The 24610-nt window shown below is 43.8% G+C and overlaps 1 protein-coding gene across 2 annotated transcripts in view; it reads right to left on the bottom strand.

The window, feature by feature from the left end:
• Nucleotides 1-24610, bottom strand: part of rcc1l (RCC1 like) — a 60138-nt gene that overhangs the window by 17286 nt on the left and 18242 nt on the right. For both annotated transcript variants that reach the window (XM_041198208.1, XM_041198209.1), the window contains 3 exons: nucleotides 16056-16140; nucleotides 9513-9694; nucleotides 4224-4311 (listed from right to left, as the gene is read on the bottom strand). In XM_041198208.1, the coding sequence (XP_041054142.1) occupies nucleotides 4224-4311; nucleotides 9513-9694; nucleotides 16056-16140 (355 nt within the window). The remainder of the gene's footprint in view (nucleotides 1-4223; nucleotides 4312-9512; nucleotides 9695-16055; nucleotides 16141-24610) is intronic.

The following is a 24610-nucleotide window of genomic DNA, read 5'->3' as shown; positions in this document are numbered from 1 at the left end:
CCCGTTAACTCTGATTCTCCACTCTCCCGCTGTTTTACCCGTTCTCTGCTCTAGCAGTATCATACCTGTTCTCTGACTCTCCACTCTCGCGCTGTTTCACCCGTTCTCTCTGATTCTCCACTCTCGCGCTGTTTTAGCCGTTCTCTGATTCTCCGCTCTCGCACTGTTTTACCCGTTCTCTCTGATTCTCCGCTCTCACACTGTTTTACCCGTTCTCTCTGATTCTCCGCTCTCGTGCTGTTTTACCCATTCTCTGATTCTCCACTCTCACGCTGTTTCACCTGTTTTCTCTGATTCTCCACTCTCGCGCTGTTTCACCCGTTCTCTCTGATTCTCCACTCTAGCGCTGTTTTACCTGTTCGCTCTGATTCTCAACTCTCATGCTGTTTTACCCGTTCTCTGTGATTCTCACTCTCACACTGTTTCACCCATTCTCTGATTCTCCACTCTCGCGCTGTTTCACCCGTTTTCTCTGATTCTCCACTCTCGCGCTGTTTTATCCATTCTCTGATTCTCCACTCTCGCGCTGTTTTATCCATTCTCTGATTCTCCACTCTCGCGCCGTTTTGCCCGTTCTCTCTGATTCTCCACTCTCGCGCTTTTTCACCCATTCTCTGATTCTCCACTCTCGCGCTGTTTCATCCATTCTCTGATTCGCCACTCTTGCACTGTTTCACCCATTCTCTCTGATTCTCCACTCTCGCGCTGTTTTACCCGTTCTCTCTGATTCTCCACTCTCGCGCTGTTTTACCCATTCTCCGATTCTCCATTCCCCGCTGTTTTACCCGTTCTCTCTGATTCTCTGCCCTCGCGCTATTTTACCCGTTCTCCGCTCTTGCACTGTTTTATCCGTTCTCTCTGATTCTTCCCCTTGCATTGTTTTACCCATTCTCTCTGATTCTCCACTCTCCCGCTGTTTTAACCGTTCTGTCTGCTACTCTGTTCGCATGCTGTTTTACCCTTCTCGCTGAATCTCCACTCTCGCGCTGTTTCACCCGTTCTCTGATTCTCCACTCTCGCGCTATTTTACCCATTCTCTCTGGTTCTCTGTTCTCGCACTGTTTTACCCGTTGTCTGTGATGCTCCGCTCTTGCACTATTGTACCCATTTTCTGCTCTCGCGCAATTTTACTTGTTCTCTCTGACTCTCCACTCTCGTGCTGTTTTACCCATTCTCCGATTCTCCATTCCCCCGCTGTTTTACCCGTTCTCTCTGATTCTCCACTCTCACGCCGTTTTACCCGTTCTCCACTCTCGTGCTGTTTCACCTGTTATCCCTGATTCTCCCTCTTATGCTGTTTTACCCGTTCTCTCTGATTCTCTGCTCTCGCACTATTTTCTCCGCTCTTGCACTGTCTTACCCATTCTCCCTGATTCTCCACTCTCGTACGGTTTTACCCGTTCTCTCTGATTCTCCCCTTTTGCACTGTTTTACCCGTTAACTCTGATTCTCCACTCTCCCGCTGTTTTACACGTTCTCTGCTCTAGCAGTATCTTACCCGTTCTCTGAATCTCCGCTCTCGCGCTGTTTTACCCGTTCTCTCTGATTCTCCGCTCTCGCACTGTTTCACCCGTTCTCTCTGATTCTCTGCTCTCACACTGTTTTACCCGTTGTCTCTGATTCTCCGCTCTCGTGCTGCTTTACCTGTTCTAATTCTCCACTCTCCCGCTGTTTTACCCTTTCTCTCTGATTCTCCACTCTCGCGCTGTTTTACCCATTCTCTGATTCTCTACTCTCATGCTGTTTTACCCAGTCTCTGATTCTCTGTTATCGCGCTGCTTCACCCGTTCTCTCTGATTCTCCACTCTCGCGCTGTTTCACTTGTTCTCTCTGATTCTCTGCTCTTGAGCTATTTTACCCATTCTCCGCTCTCGCATTCTTTTACCTGTTCTCTCTGATTCTCCACTCTCGCACTGTTTTACCCGTTCTCCAATTCTCCATTCCCCCGCTGTTTTACCCATTCTCTCTGATTCTCCACTTTCGTGCTGTTTCACCTGTTCTCTCTGATTCTCCCCTCTCGTGGTGGTTCACCTGTTCACTCTGATTCTCTGCTCTCACGCTGTTTCACCCGTTCTCTCTGATTCTCCACTCTCGCACCGTTTTACCCGTTCTCTCTGATTCTCCACTGGCGCGCTGTTTTACTCGGTCTCTCTGATTCTCCGCTCTCCCGCTGTTTTACCCATTCTGATTCGCCACGCTCACGCTGTTTTACCCGTTCTCTCTGATTCTCTGCTTTCACGCTGTTTTACCCGTTCTCCCTGATTCTCCACTCTCTCATTGTTTTACCCGTTCTCTGTGATTCTCCACTCTCGCGCTGTTTTACCCGTTCTCTCTGATTCTCTGCTTTCACGCTGTTTTACCCGTTCTCCCTGATTCTCCACTCTCTCACTGTTTTACCCGTTCTCTGTGATTCTCCACTCTCGCGCTGTTTTACCCTTTCTCCCTGATTCGCCACTCTCGCGCTTTTACCCATTCTCCTTGGTTCTCCGCCCACATGCCGCTTTACCCATTGTCCACCCTCACACCACTTTACCAGTTCTCTCTGGTTTGCTGCTCTCGTGCTCTTTTATTCAGTCCCCTGGTCTACTGCTCTTGCCCTGTTTTATCTGCTTGTCTATGTCTGCCTTCATTGAGGCGAGATTCCCAAGATATGGAAAATGGTCCTCACTATTGATCTGAAATTGACTGGGTTATGGTGGGGGGAGGGTGGGTGGGTGGTGACAGTGGTGCTGTGCTATGGGAGCTGATTAGAAGAGGACCTTCCTCATAGCATTGTGGGTGTACCTACACCACATCAGCACAGTGGTTCAAGGCAGCGACTCACCATCAACTTCCCAAGGGCGATTAGGGATGGGAAATAAATGCTGGCTTAGCCAATGATGCCTACATCCGGTGAAAGAGTTAAAGAAGCTAACAAGTACAATGTACCTGTTCGATAGGATCAATTTCAGCACATCCTCACTTCCTACCTCAACTGGGTTCCCTTTCTCTGTACATCATTGACCATTTTGAAGCTGCAGCTTTCTACAAGGTGTGACTGAGGCCTAGAGCAAACTGTCCAGATACTTCTCCCCTCCCTACATGTATAAGTGTCTCCAACTGACGCGCAGCTCAATGCCTCTTGAAACTGAGAGATTTGAGATGGAGACATCTGCTGCAGATTTGTTCACACAACAGTCTCGGTGTTCACAAACTCCCACATTCTGCAGCCCAGACACAAAACCTGCTCTGCTATATCTTAATCGAGATTATTTGCATCATATATATCAACCTTCTAGCTTGTTTTTCTATCCTTTTCCTACAAACTAACTTGTGCTAAGCACTAAAAGGCTGGACAAGGTTTTAAATACTTACTGCCACAAACCACAGCATTGGAGGTATAAAGCAGCACCTCCTTCCCTCTTGTATGATATTTCCAACTTTTGCACTCTGTTCATGATGCACTCCGCTTACAACCACTCCCTTTCAAAAAAAGCTGTCAAGACTAGGAGCCAAGTGAAAATTTCAAAACTGATATGGCTTTCTCGATGTTATGGGATGTGGAACTAAGGTACTCAGGTGGAGATATGTTACAGGTCAGCCATGAATGGAACTTAGGGGCTGCATGGCCTACTCTTGTTGCTAACTACCTGGCTGTGAGGGACTTGGAGTACATGAGAAGTGCTTCGTGAAAGCAAGTCAGACAACTTTTGGCTGTGATCACTAAGTGAAAGGCAGGCAAGCTGGTTTCTATTTTAATGACAAAGGAAACAGAAAGAAAAAGGGTTAGAGCGTTCAGGCGTGAAATTAATTCAAAGGAGAAGTTGCTGCAGTGGACGATGGGCCCGCATCCCATGAACGAATATTAGAAAAACTCAGAGCATTTCACCAAGGAGCCAGGCTGCCAGTTGACAATTTTCTGAGCTAATACCAGTGAATGGCTGCTCTCCAACAGCAACATTTCAATTTTTAAATCGCACATCTGCCCAAAGCTGTTTTTGCAGATGCCCACAAATAAAAGTGAGCACCATTAGGCTCACAATTACTTTCACAACCTGTGGCCCAATGTGGCTATCCAAATTGAACATCATGTAACAGAGGGTGAACCCTGAAGTGCCAGCCCGGGGGGCAAGTGTAATCAATCCAGTTATGGTCACCTGTGATACCTAATGCTGTTATTTGGGATTAAGGCTGCCAGGAAAGTAAAAGGTCTAAAGTATGCTGTTAAAACAACGAGAACTCACTGTTAAGGATTGCAGCATGAGTCCCACCACACGCTGCCTGCTTTATCTTTCCAACTCCTTTAAACGGGAGATGCTTCGGAACATTCACCTGCAATAAAAACATGAATTTATAATGAAGGAAAGTCTCACTTTGTTGAGAGATTTTTCAACTTTCCCAGTTACCACAGCATAATGCACCAAGAACTGTGGAGAACATCCTAACACAGCCATGCTCTGTTTATGATTATCTCTCTACTTAGTAATCTGCTCATGAAACCCAAAAACTGACTGCTCTTTAAACTCTCATTTCCTGCACTCTCATTTTCAGGGAACCATGGCTTGGATTCCCCTAGGGGTCATCTATAACCTTCAGCAGCTGCCTTCCAACAGATTTACGCATCAACCATGCTTCCTATAGTCAGGGCAGCTAACCTCAAAAAGCAGGGATCAATCCAGAGTTTTGGGTATTGTCTCTTCCTTGACAGTGGCTAACCAAAACCTAATTCAGTTTTATTCTTTGATAATGCTGTAGATAGAATATAGAAACATTCCCTATTTGGTGCTTTAATTACAAAGAAAAGATAAAATACCTAATTAGAATTCCATGTTCGTTGCCATCAAAACAGAAGAGGTAGGATAATCACAAAATAAGCTGCAACTTCCCAGTGTCATGAAGAAATTAATGTATATGATGCTATTGGAAATTATTTTAAATTTGACTTGTGGTAGGGTTTGTGTCTGTGGATGGGTGTATGTGTCTTAACTGGATTAAAGCCAGCTAGTCTGGGTGCTTTGATGTATAGTAGTTTTGAGGTGTTAAACAGTAAGGTAGAGGGTACATTTGCATTTTGTTGAATAAACCATTCAAAGACTGGGGCTGAAATCTTGCACCTAGCTAGGATGCACCAAGCAATATGTTTATATTACTAATAAAATTGGTACTACGAAAGGGGTTTTACTGTTAGAAGAGGTGGAGTTCAAAGGGCCTGGTGATGCAATGAGAATTTGCATTCAAAGGGAAGGCTAGGTATACACAGAAAAGAGTTTTGTGCATGTAGGTCAGAGGTAGGTAATATCTAAGAAGCCTATTAGCCTACAACTGTCTGCAAAGGAAACAAATTGAAAGGAAACAAAAACAAAAATTGCTGGAATAACTCAGCAGATCTGACAGCATCTGTGGAGAGAAAGACAGAGTTAACGTTTCAAGTATTTATGACTCTTCTTCAGAAATAAAGAGAAGTAAAAAATGTGGTGAAATATATACTGTTTAAGGGGGGGTGGTGAAGCTGGATAGAAGGCCAGCGATAGGTGAAGGCAAAGCAGAGATTGCGAAAGATGTCATAAACAAAATGTCAAAGGGGTGTTGATGGTGGTGATACTGGCTAAAGGAGGTGCGAATGGTGATATTAAGAATAGAAAGCAGGATGAGCAAGTGGGGTGGGATGGGGGGAGGGGAAAAGGTCAAAATAGGCTAAAAGGTGGGGATAAAACAATGAATGGAAATAAATTTTAAAAATAATAATAGAAATAGGTGGGAAAATATATATAAAAATTTTAAAATAAATATTTTAAAAAGGGGATCAAAAAGGGGTGAGGGTGGAGGGGAGAGTTCATGACCTGAAGTTGTTGAACTCAATGTTAAGTCCGGAGGCTGCAGAGTGCCTAATCGGAAGATGAGGTGCTGTTCCTCCAGTTTGCTTAGAGCTTCACTGGAACATTGCAGCAGGCCAAGGACAGATATGCCAAGGACAGCTTCACCTGCCCCACGCCTCTTTAAACAGTATATATTTCATCACATTTTTACTTCTGAAGAAGTCATACAGACTCGAAACGTTAACTCTATCTTTCCCTCCACAGATACTGTCAGGCCTGCTGAATTTTTCCAGCAAATTTTGTTTTTGTTTCAGGTTTCCAGCATCCGCAGTATTTTGCTTTTAAATTGAAAGGAACCTCATTTTGAATCTGTAAGATAAAATGTGCTTTGCTTGGTGTCTGTTTAAGTCTATGGGCTACTGTGCCTTGATGAAGATTTACCTAGGAGTGATTAATTTGAGGAAGTTATTATGGTAGTAATTTGTAGACATGTGTGTGTTTAAATTTGGTGTTAATATATTAAAAACCTCTTGGGCTGGTTTTATTCCTGAATTCAGAACTGCATTTCAAACATACCAATTGAAAATATAGGTTATAACAGTTGTTAAAGTTTCCTTCTGGGACCTTAAATATCTCAGCCTTTACCAACTGCTGTGTCATAACAACAGAAAGATAAAACTATTTTTAAATACTTTAAAATGTGAAAACAAACTGATGCTTTCAAAGCAGATTGAAAATAAACTTTCAATTTCCTTGCGGGGTCATTTGCTAGTGCTATTAGGGAGTGTTTAAACTAACTTGGTAAGAGTGTGGAAACCAGGAAGTAACCCTAAAGAGGGATACCAAGGAGCACAGAGTATTGGGAAAGACAGATAGTATTACAGTAGGAAACACTGAGGTATTAACTAGGTACAGTATAAGAAGGAAAGTAATAAAGTCTAAATTAGGGTTATTGTACATGTATGTGAATGTGTGGAGTGTGGTCAATAAGATTAACAAACTGCAGATGCAGCCAGATGGAAATGTTTTATTGTGGTGAGAGCAGGGATCTGGCCCAAATGGCAGAACTTAGGCATTAAATATTCCTGGATACAAGATCTGATCCAGTTAGTCAAAATGGTCTGTCAGCCTGTGATCCAAACAAAGAACATAATCAAATCCAGTTTTAAAATATACCAGGAATCTGAAATGTCAATGGGTTATAACAGAATCATCAAATGGTTACAGCACAGATAGCCATTCGGCCCATTATGTCTGTGCTGGTCCTCTGAAGGAGCAATCCATCTAGGCCCAATCCTCTGCCTTTACTCCTGCAGCCCTGCCAAAAAATTTCTTTTCAGATAACAATCCAATTCCATAGACTCAGACGTTTACAACACAGGAGGCCATTCGGCCCATTGTGTCCACATCCGTCAACAAAGATCTGGCTACACTAATTCTATTTTCCAGCCTGGAGGCTAAGGCAATACAAGTGAATACTTAAATACTTCTTAAACTCCAAAGGACTCCAATAAATTGATTTCCCTTTTACAAAAGCCATGTTGACTCTGCCTGGTTGCCTTGAATTTTTCTAAGGATCCTTCAATAACATCTTTAATAATAGCTTCTAACATTTTCCCTATGACAGATGTTAGGCTAACTGGCCTGTAGTTTCCTGCTTTCTGTGCCCCCCCCCCACCCCCTCTTTTTGAATAAAGGAGTTATATTTGCTATTTTCCAATCTAATGTAACCTTCCTGAATCTAGGGAATTCTGGAAAATCAATTATCTTACTAGCCACTTCTTTCAAGATGTTAGGATGAAGTCCATCCGGACTGGGGGATTTGTCAGCCCGCACCCCAACAATTTGCTCAATACCTCTTCCCTGGTGATTGTAATTTTCCCCGAATTCCTCCCTCCCTTCCATTTCCTGACTTACAGCTATTTCAGGGATGTTACTTGTGTCTCTTTAGTGAAGACCGAAGCAAATTCATTGCCATTCCCCTACTTTCCATTATCAATTCCCCAGATGCACTCCCTATTAGAACCAACGCTCACTTTGTTAACTCCTTTCTTATTTAAATATCTATAGAAACTCTTACTATCCGTCTTTATATTACTAGCTAGCTTTCTCTCACTCTAATTGTTTCCTCTTTATTAATCTTTTCATCATTCTTTGTTATTCTTTGTTCATTCCAATATTCTGACCTGCCACCTCTCTTTGCGTAATTATATGCTTTTTCTTAAAGTTTGATACTGTCTTTAACTTTTTAGTTAACCACGGATGGTGGGCCCACCCTTAGGAGTTTTTTTTTCTCTCATTGGAATGTGTATATTCTGTAATATCCCTTTAAATGTCTGCCACTGAACCTCTATTAACCTATTCCTTAACTTCATTTGCCAGTTCACGTTAGATAGCTCTGCTTTTATGCCCTCATAATTGCCCTTATTTAAGTTTAAAATACTAGTCTTGGATGCACTTGTTTCTCCCTTAAAATGAGTATAAAATTCAAACATATTATGATCGCTGCTACTTCGGGGGTGCCTTCACTAGGAGGTTATCAATTAATCCTATCTTGTTGCTTAATACCAGGTCTAGTATAGCCTGCTCGCTGGTTGGCTCCAGAACGTGCTGTTCTGAGATCCCAAAAACATTCTATGAACTCATCTATGCTATCTTTGCCTATCTGATTTTTCCAGTCTATTTGTAGATTAAAATCCCCCATGATTATTGCTGTATCTTTCTGGCAGGCTCTCATTATCTCTTCTTTTATATTCTGTCCTACCCTGTAGTTACAATTAGGGGGCCTGTACACCACTTCCACAAGTGATGTCTTGCTTTTATCATTCCTCATCTCAACCCAAATCGCTTCTACATCCTGGTTTCCTGAACTTATGCCATCCCCCTCTAATGTGCTAACACTATCATTACTTAACAGAGCCACCCCTCCACCTTTTCCTAACTTCCTGTCCTTCCCAAACGTCACGAACCCTTCAATATTCAGTTCCTAATCTATGTCATCCTGTAGCTATGTCGCTGTAACGGTTATCAAATTGTACTTATTTATTTCTATTTGCGCTATCAGTTCATCTGTTTTATTTCGAATGCTATGTGCATTTAGATGCAGAACCTTTAATTTTGTACTTTTATTATTTTTGTAGCGTCAAGCCTTATCTGCTGATTTACTCTTAGAATTGTACTCTCTGTCCCTTCCTGTCACAGTCTGTTTATCATTACCCACATTAATACCCGTCTCTCTTGCTTTGCCTCTGCTTTCCCAATATTCTTTGCACCTTGGTATCCCTCTGCAGTTATTACCTCCTGGTTCCCCCACTCCTACCAAGTTAGTTTAAACCCTCCCAATAATCCTACTAAATCACCCCGCAAGGAATTTGGTCACAGTTCTGTTTAGGTGCAACCCATCTGGCTTGTTCCATTCTTCCCCAGAGTTGATCCCAATGTCCCAGGAATCTAAACCCCTCCCTCCTTCACCATCTCTCCAGCCCCGCATTCTCCTGCTCTATCTATTATGAAGTGTCAATGTGTTTATTTCTGTTCTGGAAACTAGGTAGCCCAGAGTGTCAGAGCCAAGCTTAAGAGCTCGGCAGAGTGTCTGACTAGACAGGAGACCTTCACTCTGTGCTGCTGTTGTGTTAACATGCTACGTCATCACTATGTATGTATATTGACATTGGAGATCTCACCCTCTTTCCCTGGATAGGAGACTTCAGCACCTACCTGTGTAACCTCAGTAACTGCAGAAAGCTGAAGATACTCAGAGTTGCCCCAGCCAAAAAGATCCCCATCCTCTGATACGGCTAAGCAGAAGTCTCCATATGTTGCTGTCTGTATAATATTGACTCCGGCGACATCCCCCGCCAGCCTGGTTGGTTTACAACTGATACCATAGTGACTAAGACCTAAGTAAAGAATTATCAGGGTAGGTTTAAATACAAACAATTAACTCTTTAAACAAAGGCAATAAAAAGCTTTCTACAGGCAGAGTGGTCATCAGGGCAGATTGGAAGAGGTGAACTTGTGGACGCTCAGAATGACAGTAACATTAAACAAGGACTTTACCTCAATTTTCAGAGCAGAGGGGTGGAAGCAATGACAGGGGTGGAGAACAGATTGTGAAGGTTATTATTCAGAGAAATAGAGCTAAAGAAATTACTGGACAAATCACTGGAATCTGATAGATTACAATCCAAGATCCCGCGAGAAGCTGGGGAAAGAATTCACCAGGAGGGAAAATTGTGCCAGAGGAACACAGTTCGGCAGTTTGTGACTCTCCTCTTTAATAAAGGAAGTAGAAATGGGGCCAGAAGTCACAGGCTAATCAGTCTATTACTACAGACTAGAGTAGTATGGGGCGAATTAATCAGGTTGTGTTTGATCACCATACTGAACATATCCAAGAGGGATAAATGTAGCACAGTGGATGTGCCAGCTTATCAAATGTTGTTGGAAAGTCCATGATTTAAGAGATTTATCGCAATATTTAAAGAATTAGATAGTTACAAAGAGGGATTCTAACTGGACTGAGCAGGAGTGTGTGGTTAGACTGGCTCATTTGAAGAAAGCAGGAGAACTGGTGGGAGAAATGACCTTCTTTACACTGGAACATTCACTGATTCTCTGAAGTTCCATATTTTCATGCCCCTTTTAGACATCTAACACCTCTTTTCCTTCTCATGACTCAAAGTGAACCACGTAAAATTCTGTTGTGCTTTTGCCCCTGTCAATTTTAAATTGCTGTTCCAAAGTTCCTGACACATAGAAACATTAAAACATAGAAACTAGGAGCAGGAGTAGGCCATTTGGCCCTTCAAGCCTGCTCCACCATTCATTATGATCTTGGCTGATCATCCAACTCAATAGCCAGCTCCTGCCTTCTCCCCATATCCTTTGATCCCTTTTGCCCCAAGAGCTATATCGAACTCCTTCTTGAAAATATAGAGTTTTGATCTCAACTCACCGCTCTCTGGGTGAAGAAATTTCTTCTCATCTCAGTCCTATATACCCCATATCCTCAGACTGTGACCCCCTGGTTCTGTACTCCCCCACCATCGGGAACATCCTTCCTGCATCTACCCTGTCTAGTCCTGCTAGAGTTTTATAGGTTTCTATGAGAATCGCCCCTCATTCTTCTGAACTCCAGCGAATATAATCCTAATCTACTCAATCTCTCCTCATATTTCAGTCCCGCCATCCCAGGAATCAGTTGGGTAAACCATCGCTGCACTCCCTCTATAGCAAGTACATCCTTCCTCAGATAAGGAGAACAAAACGGCACACAATATTCCAGGTGTGGTCTCATCAAGGCCCCGTACAATTGCAGCAAGACATCCCTGCTCCTGTACTCGAATCCTCTGGCTATGAAGGCCAACATACCATTTGCCTTCTTTACCGCCTGCTGCACCTGCATGCTTACCTTCAGCGACTGGTGTACAAGAACACCCAGGTCTTGTTGCACATTCCCCTCTCTCAATTTAAAGCCATTCAGATAATAATCTGCCTTTCTGTATTTGCTATCAAAGTGGATAACCTCACACTTGTCCACATTATAATGCATCTGCCATTCTTTTGCCCACTCACTCAGCTTGTCCAAATCACACTGAAGCATCTCTGCATCCTGCTCACAGCTCACCCTCCCACCCAGCTTTGTGTCATCTGCAAATTTGGAGATATTACATTTAATTCCCTCATCTAAATCATTAATATATATTGTGAATAACTGGGGTCCCAGCACCGATCTGTGCGGTACCCCACTAGTCACTGCCTGCCATTAGGAAAAAGACCCGTTTATTCCTACCCTTTGTTTCCTGTCTGCCAACCAATTTTCTATCCATCTCAATACACAACCCCCAATCCCATGCACTTTAATTTTACACGCCAATCTCTTATGTGGGACTTTGTCAAAAGCCTTCTGAAAGTCCAAATAAATCACATCCACTGCTCCCCCTCATCAACTCTACTGTCAGGAAATAAACTGTGAAGCAGTGGGTGTGAAAATCCATATCAAGTTTATACAACTTCAGTGGCCAAGTACCAAAGCCAAGGAGCTGTTGGTTTGGATCCATCTAGTCTACTGTGTACAGTTCTCCTTGCCACAATACTGGAAAGACTACCCAGCACTGGGAAAGATGCAGCCAAAAGCTGGGCTCAGACCTGGAAGAGAGACTGCAGAAGATTATTTTTCTTCCTGGCCAGACTGTGGGAGGATAATCAACAAGTTGAACTGTGAGCAACTCATAACTATGGGTCCAGGAATGACAATAAGGCACAGGGGGTGAAGTTCAGAAAAGGGGGGTGGACTTCGGAGGGGAAAGGGAGGTTGCAGGTCAACAGTAAAGATAGTGGAGTCAAGGGCTGGGTTTTTTGAGAAAGAGTATTGATGGCAGATTTGAAAAAGCGGACAGTATTTAGAGAGAAGATCCATAACATCATCAGCTAACATAGTGACCAGGAAGGGAAGTTGGGTCATCAACAGTTTAGTGCGAATAAGGCCAAAGAAGCAGGAGCTGGTTGCCATGGTGAAAATGAGTTCTGAGAGGCCATACCAGGAGATGGGAGTTCAGGGCCGGAAAAGAGGAGAACAATGGGGGAAATTTTGCCCGGTGTGCAAGGGGAAGGGAGGGAGACAGCTGAACAGATGGTCTCAATCTTATTGATAGGGTGTCCATGAGCTTTTCACTTATTGTTGGGGGTGAGGGTAGAAGAAGCAGGGGCTGGTGAAGAGAAGCAGGGGTTTCTCTCATGTTCCAGAATGATTCTAGAATAGTGAGCAGTTTTGTTAAACGGGAGCAAATCCCAATAGTGCTTTATGTGGTTGAGCTAGGTTTGGTGTTGAATGACCAAACCAGCTATCTGGCATAAAAACAAAGTGCTGTAAATACTCAGCAGGTCTGGCAGCACCTATGGAGAGAGAAGCAGACTTAACGCTTTGAGTCATATAGGACCCTTCCTCAGAACCCAGCTATCTGCCACATCCATTCAAGCCGGAGTCCGTTGGACCTGAGGAAGCAGCGATGAGGGCCATACTGGGGTGGGCGGGAGCTTGCTGAACAGGGTGTGTGGGAGACTTTAATGAATTTAATAAGGACAAGGGAAAGGTGGGCTGAGGATGTGATTGAACAGATCAGAAGGGTGAAATCAAATTGGAAACTGGTACGATGTTGCGAAGATCAGATAGGTCAAAAAATTGGGAAAATCTTTCAAACCAGCAAAGGATGAATAAAAAAGAAAAGGGAAAAATTAGAATGAGTATAAACCAGCAAGAAAGACAAGTATATGTATTTATATACAGGTATAGAAAAAAATGAGTGCCTAAAGTAAACATTGGTACCTTTGAGGATGAGGCTGGGGAATTAATAAAGGGAAACAAAGAAATGGCAGAGAATTTGAACAAATATTTTGCATTGTTTTCATGGTAGGAGACACTAAAAGCATCCCAATAATAGAAAATCAGGGGGAAAAATGGGAGGAACTTAAGAATAATCATTACCACTAGAGAAAGGGTGCTAAGAAAACTAACGCAACTAATGGGTGACAAATCCCCTGATGGACCTGATGGCCTGCATCCGAGAGTCTTAAAGGAAGTGCTTGCAGAGATAGTTGGTTGCAATCTTCCAAAATTCCCTAGATTCTGGAAAGGTTGCAGCGGATTAGGAAACCGCAAATGTAACACCATTATTCCAGAAAGAAGACAGAAGAAAGCAGGAAACTACTTTAGTCTAACATCTGTTATTGGGAAAATGCTAGAATTCATTATTAAAGAGGTAGTAGCTGAGTATTTAGAAAATCTTAATACAACCAAGCAGAGTCAACATGGCTTTATGAAAAGGAAATGGTGTTTGACAAATTTATTAGAGGATGTAATGAGCAGGGGGGAATAAAGGGGAACCAGCAGGCGCAGTGTATTTGGATTTCCAAAAGGCATTTGATAAGGAGCCACATAAAAAGTTACAGTACAAATGGTGTTCGGGATAACGTTTCAGCATGGCCAACTAACAGGAAACAGACAGTCGGGATAAACGGGTCACTTTCAGATTGGTAAACTGTAACTTACAGGGTGCCACAGGGGTCAGTGATGGAGCCTCAACTCTTTACAATCTTTATTAGTGATTGCACAGGGCGATGTTGAAATCACACTTATTGTGTGCAGTTTTGATCTCTTTATTTAAGGAAGGCTGTACTTGCATTGGAGACAGTTCAGGAAGGTTCATTAGGTTGATTCCTGGGATGAAGGTGTTGTCCTATGAGGAAAGGTTGAGCAGATTGGGCCTATACTCATTGGAGTTTAGAACAACAAGAGGTGATCTTACAAAACATTTTAAGATTGAGGGGGGGTTGACAGGGTAGATGCTAATGGCACGTCTCCCCTCCTGGGCATACTCAAACTTGGGGGCACAGTTTCAGAATAAGGGATCTCTCATTTAAGACGGAGATGAGGAGGAATTTCTTCTCTGAGGGCATATATCTCTATTTTTCTCCAGTGGAGGCCGAGGGAGGCAGACTTCTGAATGATAGGGGAGTCAAGGGTTATGGGAGCAAGCAGGAAAGTGGAGCTGATTCCGAGATCAGGTCAGCCATGATTGAATTAGAATGTTGGAGCATGTTTGGAGAGGCGAAGGGCCTAGTCCTGCTCCTCCTATTTCTTATGTTAACAGAGGGAACAGCAGATCAGACTGGAACTCTGCACACAGAATGGAAGACTGCCCAGGGGCTGATCATTGTTGAGAATATCGGGAATTCTAAGGAGTATTTCCTGAGGAGATCAGTTGAGGGTTAGAGGTGGTAAACTACATACTGTTTGAAGTGTGGAGCTAGCCCAATGGTCTGAAATGGCCTTTCCTTATCTTGTCCAGTTTGAGCTAATCAGGTCACAGGATGTTGCACTGCATCAAGTTGCTGAACCTTTCTAAATTTTTAAATATTGGTGGTGAGGGAGAGTGGAAGGAGTTAGATACTACATCTTCTAACATATGGGTCGCCAGAGCATCCTGAAGCCTTGGGGCCCTGGAATGAATTTCCTCAAATTCTTAAAGAATACATTTCATTTTATTATTTTCACACCTCCCAGCGTTAACATTATTCGTGGTTAGGAAGAAGGTTGTGCTTTCACTGATAGGGCGATTTGAAATGTATAACATTTATTCTACAGGAGTTTATCATTCAGCCTTTTGTACATGTGCCAGGTCTTCAAAAATCCATTTCATCCCATACCCCTGCTCTTTCGCTTTAGCCTTGCAATTTTCTTGCTTTCAAGTTTTGTCTAATTCCCATTTGAAAACTGCTAATCAATCTGCTTTCAACACCCTTTCAGACAGTGCATTCCAGATCACAATAGCTCATTACTTAAAAACATTTCTCTTCAACTCACCTCTTCATGTGCTTTACATCTGTGGCCATCTGGTTACCAATCCTTCTGCAGATGGAAACAGTTTCACCCTATCTACTCTAACCAAACCCTTCATGAACTTGTATTATTAAACCATGCCCTTAACCTTCTGTACTCTAAGGAGACCAATTTTAGCTTCGCCATCTCTTCCCATCACTACATGCCTCACCCCTGGTGCAACAACTTACATAGCACCCTTAAATTAATAAAGCGCCCCAAGGTGCTTCACATCAGCATTGCAAAACAAATATGATAGCAAGCCACATAGGGAGATATTGGGGCAGATGACCAAAAGCTTGAAGACAACAGTAGGTTTTAAGGTGTCTTAAAGGAGGAAAGCAAGGTGGAGAGGTTTAGAGAGGGAATTCCAGAGCTTGGAATCTGGGCAACTGAACTCATGGGGGCACAGTTAAAATTAGAGACACACAAGAGGCCAGAATTAAAGGAGCCCAGATATCTCAGAGGGTTGTGAGGTTGAAAGAGATTACAGAGATAGGGAGGGAAAAAGCCATGGAGGGATTTGGGAAATTTTTAAAATCAAGAGTGCCATCTCTAGCACCTGAGATCCTGGCATTCTCCCTAAAGTCCAGCACCCAGAACTGGACACAGTACTCCAGTTGGAGCATAACCAATGTTTTATATGGATTCACCATAACCACTTTACTTTTGTTCTCTATTCCTCTATTGATAAAGCCCAGAATCCTTTCTGCCTTTAATCAGCCTCATCAACTTGTTCTATCACCTTCAAAGGGTTCTGTACACAAGTTAATAAATAAATGCTCATACTTGATGCTTTGTTATTTAGAACCTGTCTGAGCTGAATCCTTAAAGAAACAACTGCTATGGAACCAAGCAGACCATCATCAAGACACCCTCACCTGTTTGACCGTCAGCTCCCCATCCACAAGAATAGATCTCACCCTTCTTGGTTCTGAAGAGGCTGTGATCCTGCCCACATGTAACCTGAAAATTAAAAACAGCACATGGATGGTGTGAAAAGCTTTCAAACTATAGAAACAATGCTCATCCTACTACATCAGAACTCCAGTAAAACGACATAGATAGAATATTTAAAGAATGGGAATTAATAACTTTCATTTTTTTTTGGGGGGGGGGGTGGGGTGGGGGTGGGGTGGGAGCAGAGGCGATGGCGTAGTGGTATTGTCGCTGGACTAGTAATCCACAGACCATGCGTAATGCTCTGAGGGCCTGGTTTGAAAACCCTCCACGGCTGATGGTGGAATTTGAATTAAGTAAAAATAACAATGACTATGAAACCATAATTGATTGTTGTAAAAATCCATCTGATTCACTAATGTCCTTTAGGGAAGAAAATCTGCTGGCCTTACCTGGTCTGGCCTACAAGTGACTCCAGACCCACAGCAACGCAGTTGATTCTTAAATGCCCCCTGAAATGTCCTCTTGCTAGGGCAAGCCACTCAGTTGTATCAAACCATTACAAAGTCTCAAAAAAGGAATGAAACTAGATGGACCATCCAGCATCAACCTAAGCACTGGAAACGACAGCAAACTCAGCCCTGTCGGCCCTGCAAAGTCCTCCTTGCTAACATCTGGGGGCTTGTGCCAAACTTGGCAGAGCTGACTAACAGACTAGTCAAGCAACAGCCTGACAGATTCATCCTCATGGAATCATACCTTACAGATAATGTCCCAGACACCACCATCACCTGTCCCTTCAGCAGGGCAGACCCAGCAGAGGTGGCAACACATTGGTATACAGTCAGCGGGGGAAGTTGCCCTGAGAGTCCTGAACATCGACTCCAGACCCCATGAAGTCTCATGGCATCAAGTCAAACATGGGCAAGAAAACCTCCTGATTACCACATACCGACCTCCCTCAGCTGATCAATCAGTACTCCTCCATGTTGGACACCACTTGGAGGAAGCACCGAGGATGGCAAGGACGTAGAACGTACTCTGTGCGGGGGACTTCAATGTCCACCACCAAGAGTGGCTCGGTAGTAATACTACTGATGGAGCTGGCCAACTCCTAAAGCACATAGCTGCCAGACTGGGTCTGCGGCAGGTGGTGAGGGAACCAACAAGAGGGAAAAACATACATAACCTCATCCTGACCAATCTGCTTGCCTCAGATGCATCTGTCCATGATAGTATCGGTAGGAGTGATCACCGCACAGCCGTTATGGAGACTAAGTTCTGCCTTCACATTGAGGATACCCTACCAGTAACAGAAACAGCTGCAGCAACTTATTCTCAGCTTCTGGATCTGAATTGTCTTCTTCAACTTGCCTGTTCTGCACCACTGGACTCATCAGCTGCTACTACCGAGCTTTGACTGATTTGCATCCTTTTATATCTTTCAACCACATTCATTCTCCCAGGAGCTTCGGTTTCCAAATCTCTGTTCAGCTTGGTTTCCTTAGAAACCGGGGCAGTCAGTTTCCCTTTTCAGTTCGTGTCTGCCTCAAAAAATACAAACTTTAAAAGCACAGAATACTTCATAATGTTTATATTTTGAATTAAATGCACTAGCTTCCTTTAGCCTCCAGCTACTCAGTTACAACCCATTCCACTGCTGCTTGGTCTTAGCTTCCTCACCCCCATCTCCTTCAGACACACCAGTCATTTAGGAACAGGAGGAAGCCATTCAGCCCTCAGTCTGTTCTGTCTTCCAATTAGAACATGGTTGATCTGCATCATAACTCTAACAAAAATCTATCAAAGTTGTCAAATTTTCAATTGATCCCCAATCGCAACAGCTTTATGGGGAGAGGGTTTCAGACTTCCGCTATCCTTTGCATGAAGAAATGCTTGGTAGAATCACCCCCATATAGCCTAGCTGTCACTATAGGGTTATACCCCCTTGTTACGAACTCCTCCTACAGAGAAAATAGTTTTCTTCTATCTACACTATCAATTCCTTTAGTTATCCTGAAAACTGTACCCAAGGGAACACAAACCTAGCCCATGCAACCTGTCATCATAATGCCAGTATCATTCTGGTGAATGCGTGTTGCAGTCTCTCCAAGGACATTACAGGTTTCCTGTGGTGCAATGCCCGGAATTGAATGCAGGACTCCAGATGGGGTTTAACCAGGCATCATAAACTCAGGCATTTACAGAACAGAAAGAGGCCATTCAGCCCATCTTGTCCACGCCGGTCAACAAAGATCTGACTACACTAGTCCCATTTTCTAGCGCTTGGCCCATAGCCCTGGAGGGTATGGCAATGCACGTGAATATCGAAGTATTTCTTAAATGTTACGAGAGTAACAACCACCCTTTCAGGCAGAGAGTTCCAGGCTCCCACCACCATCTGGGTAAAAAAAAATTTCTCAACTCCCCTCTTAACCTTCTACCTCCTTTATTATATCTATGCCCCCTGGTTATTGACCCCTCTAATGGAATAAGTGCCTTCCTATCCACCCTGTCAATGCCCCTCATAATCTTATACACCTCTACCCTCTCAACCTTCGCTGCTCCAAGGAAAACAACCCCAGCCTATCCAATCTTTCCTCAAAGATCAGACCTGCCAGCCCAGGCAGCATCCTGGTGAATCTCCTCTGCACCCTCTCCAGTGCAATCACATCTTTCCTATAATGTAGTGACCAGAACTGCACATAGTATTCCAGTTGCAGCCTAACCAGCTTTTTATGCAGTTCCAGCATAACCTCTCTGCTCTTATATTCTATGCCTTAGCTAATAAAGGCAAGTATCCCATTTGCCTTCTTAACCACCTTATCTACCTGCCCTGCTACCTTCAGGGATCTGTGGATATGCGTACTAAGGTCCCTCTGATCTTCATTACTTTCCAGGATCCTACCATTCATAGTGTAATTCCTTGCCTTGTTAGCCCTCCTCAAGTGCATTACCTCTCACTTTTCCAGGTTGAATTCCATTTGCCAATGCCCTGAACTGCTGGAACATAATTTCCACCCCTTTGTTTTAGCCATTTACCCATTGCCACTCTCTGTGCTTTGCTCCTTGAAGCACTGCTGAGATTGGCAGAGGGGGAGAAATTTCACATACAGTGAGAAGAAAGCTGCTGGGAGGTGGGGGGCAAGACAAAAGTTCCCCATAGAATGCACACCATAGTAGTTATTAAGAGTGCAAGGAGCAGGAGCAGGAGTAAGAGTAGGCTATATGACAATGGCAAACCCATATAGGCCCCTTGAGCCTGCTCTGCCATTAACTGAGATAGTAGCTGAGCTTCTACCTCAATTCCCATTAGCCTGATTCCCTTAATGCCCAAATATCCACCAATCTCAGTGTAGAATATGCTGAATGGCTGAGCGTCCACAGCCCTCCAGAGTTGAAAGTTCCAAAGACTCAGCAACAAAATTTCTCATCTCAGTCAGATATGGATAATTCTTTTTCCTGAGGCCATGACCCCTTAGTTCTAGGCCCTCCAGTAAAGGAAACAAGCATCTCTCCTGTCAAGCCCTCTAAGAATTTTATAGGCTATCACGTGGTACTATGGAACTTGAGTGTCGCTGAAGAAAAGGGACATGCCGTCGAAGCTTTTAGTCTTGCACTCATCAGGTTAGACACAAGAACGCCACATTTCAAAGCGAACAATAATTCATACTGCATGATGAAAGGGTGTTGATTGGTTGGCAAGTTGACTCTTTTTGGTAGAGGTATTGCCACGGAGAATGCGCCAAGGGTCAGTTAACTGTTAAGCTTTTATTCAAATTCAAACCAGGCAAGTCGACTCAGATTAGTCAAGGCATTTCCATGGAAAATAAACAAGGGAATGGCTGCCTCCCAAGCTTTCATTTAGTTGAAAAAGGCACAATAAGTGGGCATGTTCTTTCTGTTTGCAAAGGACCGGGTCCTGTGACTTAATGTATGTAGCTTTGAGCACACATAAATAAGCCACAGTGAACCTGGCTGATGATCTTAAATTGGTTTAAGGTGTAATTCTTAGTACAAGAACCACATGCTATAAGATTGGCCTTATCAGCAATCTCATAAATAGGACCCAAGCTATTTGCTCACTGTGCAAGCTTGATGCTGGAATGGGGAGCATCAAAGCTATCCTGCAGGATAATAGCTATTCTGATCAGATCATTGCTCACTGTATATCGCACAAACTCATAAATGGGCCAAAGGCTACCACTTTCGGTCCTGAAAAGTGCCCAATCTACCTCAGATCACCCTGGAAAGGTAAGGTGTTTCAAAAATTTGAGCAACAGGTGAAGCTAGCCGTTTCACACTGCTACTGTGTAGTAACAGCATGAGTGGTATTTGCCATGAGCAGAATACTGCTGTCAAGCCAAAAAGACATTCTGCCTACCACACAAATGATTAACGTTGTATATGAATTTTAAGGTCAGTGTGATGACAGGTATATAGGCCGTACATCTCAATGACTGGTGGATCGTATCAAACAGAACATCCATTCAGCTGTTCGCAACAGGCAAGTACTGGCCATACTCAGGAACCCATGCTTGTAAAATTCAAAAGTGTCCAATATTAGACATGATTCCGCAATTGGATAATGCTTATTAAACAATCCCAATGTGCTAAAAATTACCCAAACAACCAATTTCAGATTATCACAGGGCTCAGGGTGGGCTCACTTATGCATGCTATAAGCTATATATATCCACACACAGGACACTGTCCTTTGCAAACAGAAAGAACATATCCATGCATTTCATCTTTTTCAACCAAATGAAAGCTCGAGTGACAGTAATTCCCTAGTTCGTTCCCCAAGGCAATGCCTTGACCAGAGTTGACTGCCTTGGTTTGAATTTAGACAAAAGCGTGGCATCTAGCTGTTCCCTGGTGCATTCTCTATGGCAACGCCTCTACCAGTGTTTATTTGCCAACCAATCAGCACCATATTCTCATGCAGTATGAATCGTTGTTCCCTTTAAGATTTGTTATTCTTGCGAATCTGTCCTGATGAGTGCAAGACAAAAAGCTTTGACAACATGTCTCTTTTTCCTGCAATACTGAAATTTTATATGTTTCAATGAGATTGCCTCTCATTCTTCTAAACTCAGGAAAATATAGGCACATTCTACTCATTTGCTACTGAAAGCAATCTAGTGAACCTTTGCTTCACCTCTCTTACAACAAGTATATCCTTCTTTAGGTAGGTAGAGAAAATCTAGTCACTGGACTAGTAAACCAGAGGCCCAGGTTAACGCTCTGGGGACACAGGTTCAAATCCCACCACGGCAGCTGGTAGAATTTAAATTAAATTAATACATTTCAGTAATGCTGACCATGAAACCATTGTCGATTGTTGTAAATATCTATCAGGTTCACATTAGGAAAGAAACTCTGATGTCCATACCTGGTCTTGCCCAATGTGATCCAGGCCCCCAGCAATGTCCTTAAATGACCTCAGAAATGGCCTAGCAAGCCATTCAATTGTATCAAACTACTACAAAGTCAAGAAGGAATAAAACCAGAAGGACCACCCGACATCGACCTAGGCATTGGAAATTACAATGGCAAACCCAGTCCTGTGACCTTGCTTACATCTGGGGAATTGTGCCAAACTTGGGTGAGCTGTCCCACAGATAAGCCAAGCCATGCCACAGCCTGACGTTGCATGTAAGGTATCACTTGTTGATAATGATTATGTCCCATACAACATCGTCACCATGTCTGGGTATGTCCTGTCTCACCAGCAGGGCAGGTCCACAGGTGGTAACACAGTGGCATACATTGGAAGGGAGTTGCCCTGGGAGTCCTCAACATTGATTCTGGACCACATAATGTCTCACGGCATCAAGTCGAACATGGGCAAGGAAACCTGACATTGATTACCACCTCTCTGCTGATGAATCGATACTCCTCCACGTTGAACACCACCTGGAGGAAGCACTGAGGACACAGAATGTACTATTGGGGCGGAGGGGAGAAGACTTCAATGTTCATTACCAAGAGTGGCTAGGTAGCACCATTGCTGACTGAGCTGGCAGAATCCTAAAGGACTCTGGCGGGCTCTGAAGAAGAGTCCTATTGGACTCAAAATGTTAACTCTGTTGCTCTCTCCAGAGATGCTGCAAGACCTGCTGAGTTTTTCCAGCATTTTGTTTTTATTCCTAAGTGACATAGCTGCTAAACTGGGTCTGGGGCAAATGGTAAGGAACCAACAAAAGCAAAAAACCTACTTGACCTCAATCCCAATCTACCTGTCCATGACAGCACTGGTAGGAGTGACCACCGCACAGTCGTTGTGGAGACGAAATCCAGTCTTCACATTGAGGTACTCTCAATGTGTGGCATTACCACCATGCTAGATGGGATAGATTCCAAGCAGATCTATCAACTCAAGGCTGGGCATACATGAGGCGCTGTGGGCCATCAGCAGCAGTAAAATTGTATACAACCATAACCTGTAACCTCATGGCCCGGCATATCCCCCACTCTACCATTGCCACCAAGCCAGGAGATCAACTCTGGTTCAATGAAAGAATGCAGGACGGCATGCCAGGAGTAGCACCAGGCACGACTAAAAATGAGGTGTCAACCTGACGAAGCTACAACACTGGGCTACTTGCATACCAAGCAGCGGAAACTCAACGCAAGAGACACAAGTAATCCCTTACTAATTACTTACACAAGTAAGTAATCTCACAACCAACAGGTCGGATCCAAGCTCTGCAGTCCTGCCACATCCAGTCGTGAATGGTGGTGGATAATTATACAACTCACTGAAGGTGGAGGGTCCACAAATATCCCCATCCTCAATGTTGGGGGAGCCTAGCACATCAGTGCAAAAGATAAGGCTAAAGCATTGGTAGCCAGCTTCAGCCAGAAGTAGGGTGCTTGGCATCTTGGCCTCCTCCTGAGGTCCCCAGCATCAAAGAAGTCTTCAGCCAATTCAATTCGCCCCATGTGATATCAAGAAAAAGCTTAAGGCCGTACTGCAAAGGTAATGGACCCTGATGACATTCCAGCCATAGTACTGAAGACTTGTGCTCCAGAACTTGCTGCGTACCTACCCAAGCTGTTCCAGTACAGCTACAACATTGGCATCTATCCAACAATGTGAAAAATTGCCCAACTATGTCCTGTCCACAAAAAGTAGGACAAATCCAACCCAGCCAATTACCACCCCATCAGTCTACTCTGTCATCAAGGTGCTGAAAGAGGTCATTGACGGTGCTATCAAGCAGCACTTATTCAGCACTAGCTTGCGCAATTTCGGTTCCACCAGGGTCACTCAGCTCGTGACCTCATTACAACCTTGGTCCAAACATGGACAAAAGAGTTGAACACAAGAGGTGAGGTGATAGTGACTGCCCTTGACAGCAAGGCAGCATTTGACCGTGGCATCAAGGAGCCCTAGCAAAACTGGAGTCGATGGGAATCAGGGAGAAAACTCTCCGCTGATTGGAGTCAAACCTAGCACAAAGGAAGACAGTTGTGGTTGGTGGAGGTCAATCATCTCAGTCCCAAGACATTGCTGCAGGAGTTCCTCAGGGTAGTGTCCTAGGCCCAACCATCTTCAGCTGCTTCATCAATGACCTTCCTTCCATCATAAGGTCAGAAGTAGGGATGTTCACTGATGATTGCACCATGTTCAGCACCATTCATGACCCCTCAGATATTGAAGCAATCCATGTCAAAAGGCAAGACCTGGACAATATCCAAGCTTGGGCTGATAAGTGGTAAGTAACATTCATGCCACACAACTGCCAGGCAATGACCATCTCCAACAAGAGAGAATCTAACCATCTCTCCTTGACATTCTATGTCATTACCATCGCTGAATCCATGGACCAGAAACTGAACTGGATCATCCATATAAATACTGTGACTACAAGAGCAGATCAGAGGCTAGGAATTCTGCAGAGAGTAATTCACCTCCTGACTCCCCAAAGTCTGCCCACCATCTACAGGGCACAAGTCAGGTTTGTGATGGAATACTCTCCAATTGCCTGGGTGAGTGCAGCTCCAACAACACTCAAGAAGCTTGACAGAACAAAGCAGTTGCTTGTTTGGCACCCCATGCACCACCTTAAACATCCTCTCCTTCCACCACTGAAGCACAATGGCAGAAGTATGTACCATCTACAAGATGCAATGCTTGAACTCACAAAGCCTCCTTAGGCAACACCTTCCAAGCACCACAACCAGTACCACAACCATCTAGGAGGATAAGGGCAGCAGATACATGGGAATGCCACCACCTGGAGGTTCCCCTCCCAGTCACTCACCATCCTGACTTCACTGTCGCTGGGTCAAATTCCTGGAACTACCTCCCTAACAGCACTGTGGGTGTACCTACACCACAATGGATTGCAGTGGTTCAAGGTGGCTCACCATCACCTTCTCAAGGGCAATTAGGGATGGGCCAGAAATCCTGGCCTAGCCAGCAACACCACATCTCATGAATAAATTTAAAAAATTAAAAATGAACTTTTTATGAATTGTTTGAAGAAGTTGTGTATGGCAAAAGGGGACAGCAGAAATTAAGAGA

The sequence above is a fragment of the Carcharodon carcharias genome, chromosome 10 (assembly GCF_017639515.1).
Source record: "Carcharodon carcharias isolate sCarCar2 chromosome 10, sCarCar2.pri, whole genome shotgun sequence".
NCBI classification, from domain to species: domain Eukaryota; kingdom Metazoa; phylum Chordata; class Chondrichthyes; order Lamniformes; family Lamnidae; genus Carcharodon; species Carcharodon carcharias.
The sequence above is the reverse complement of the archived record's forward strand: the minus strand, read 5'-3'. Positions and strand labels throughout refer to the sequence as shown.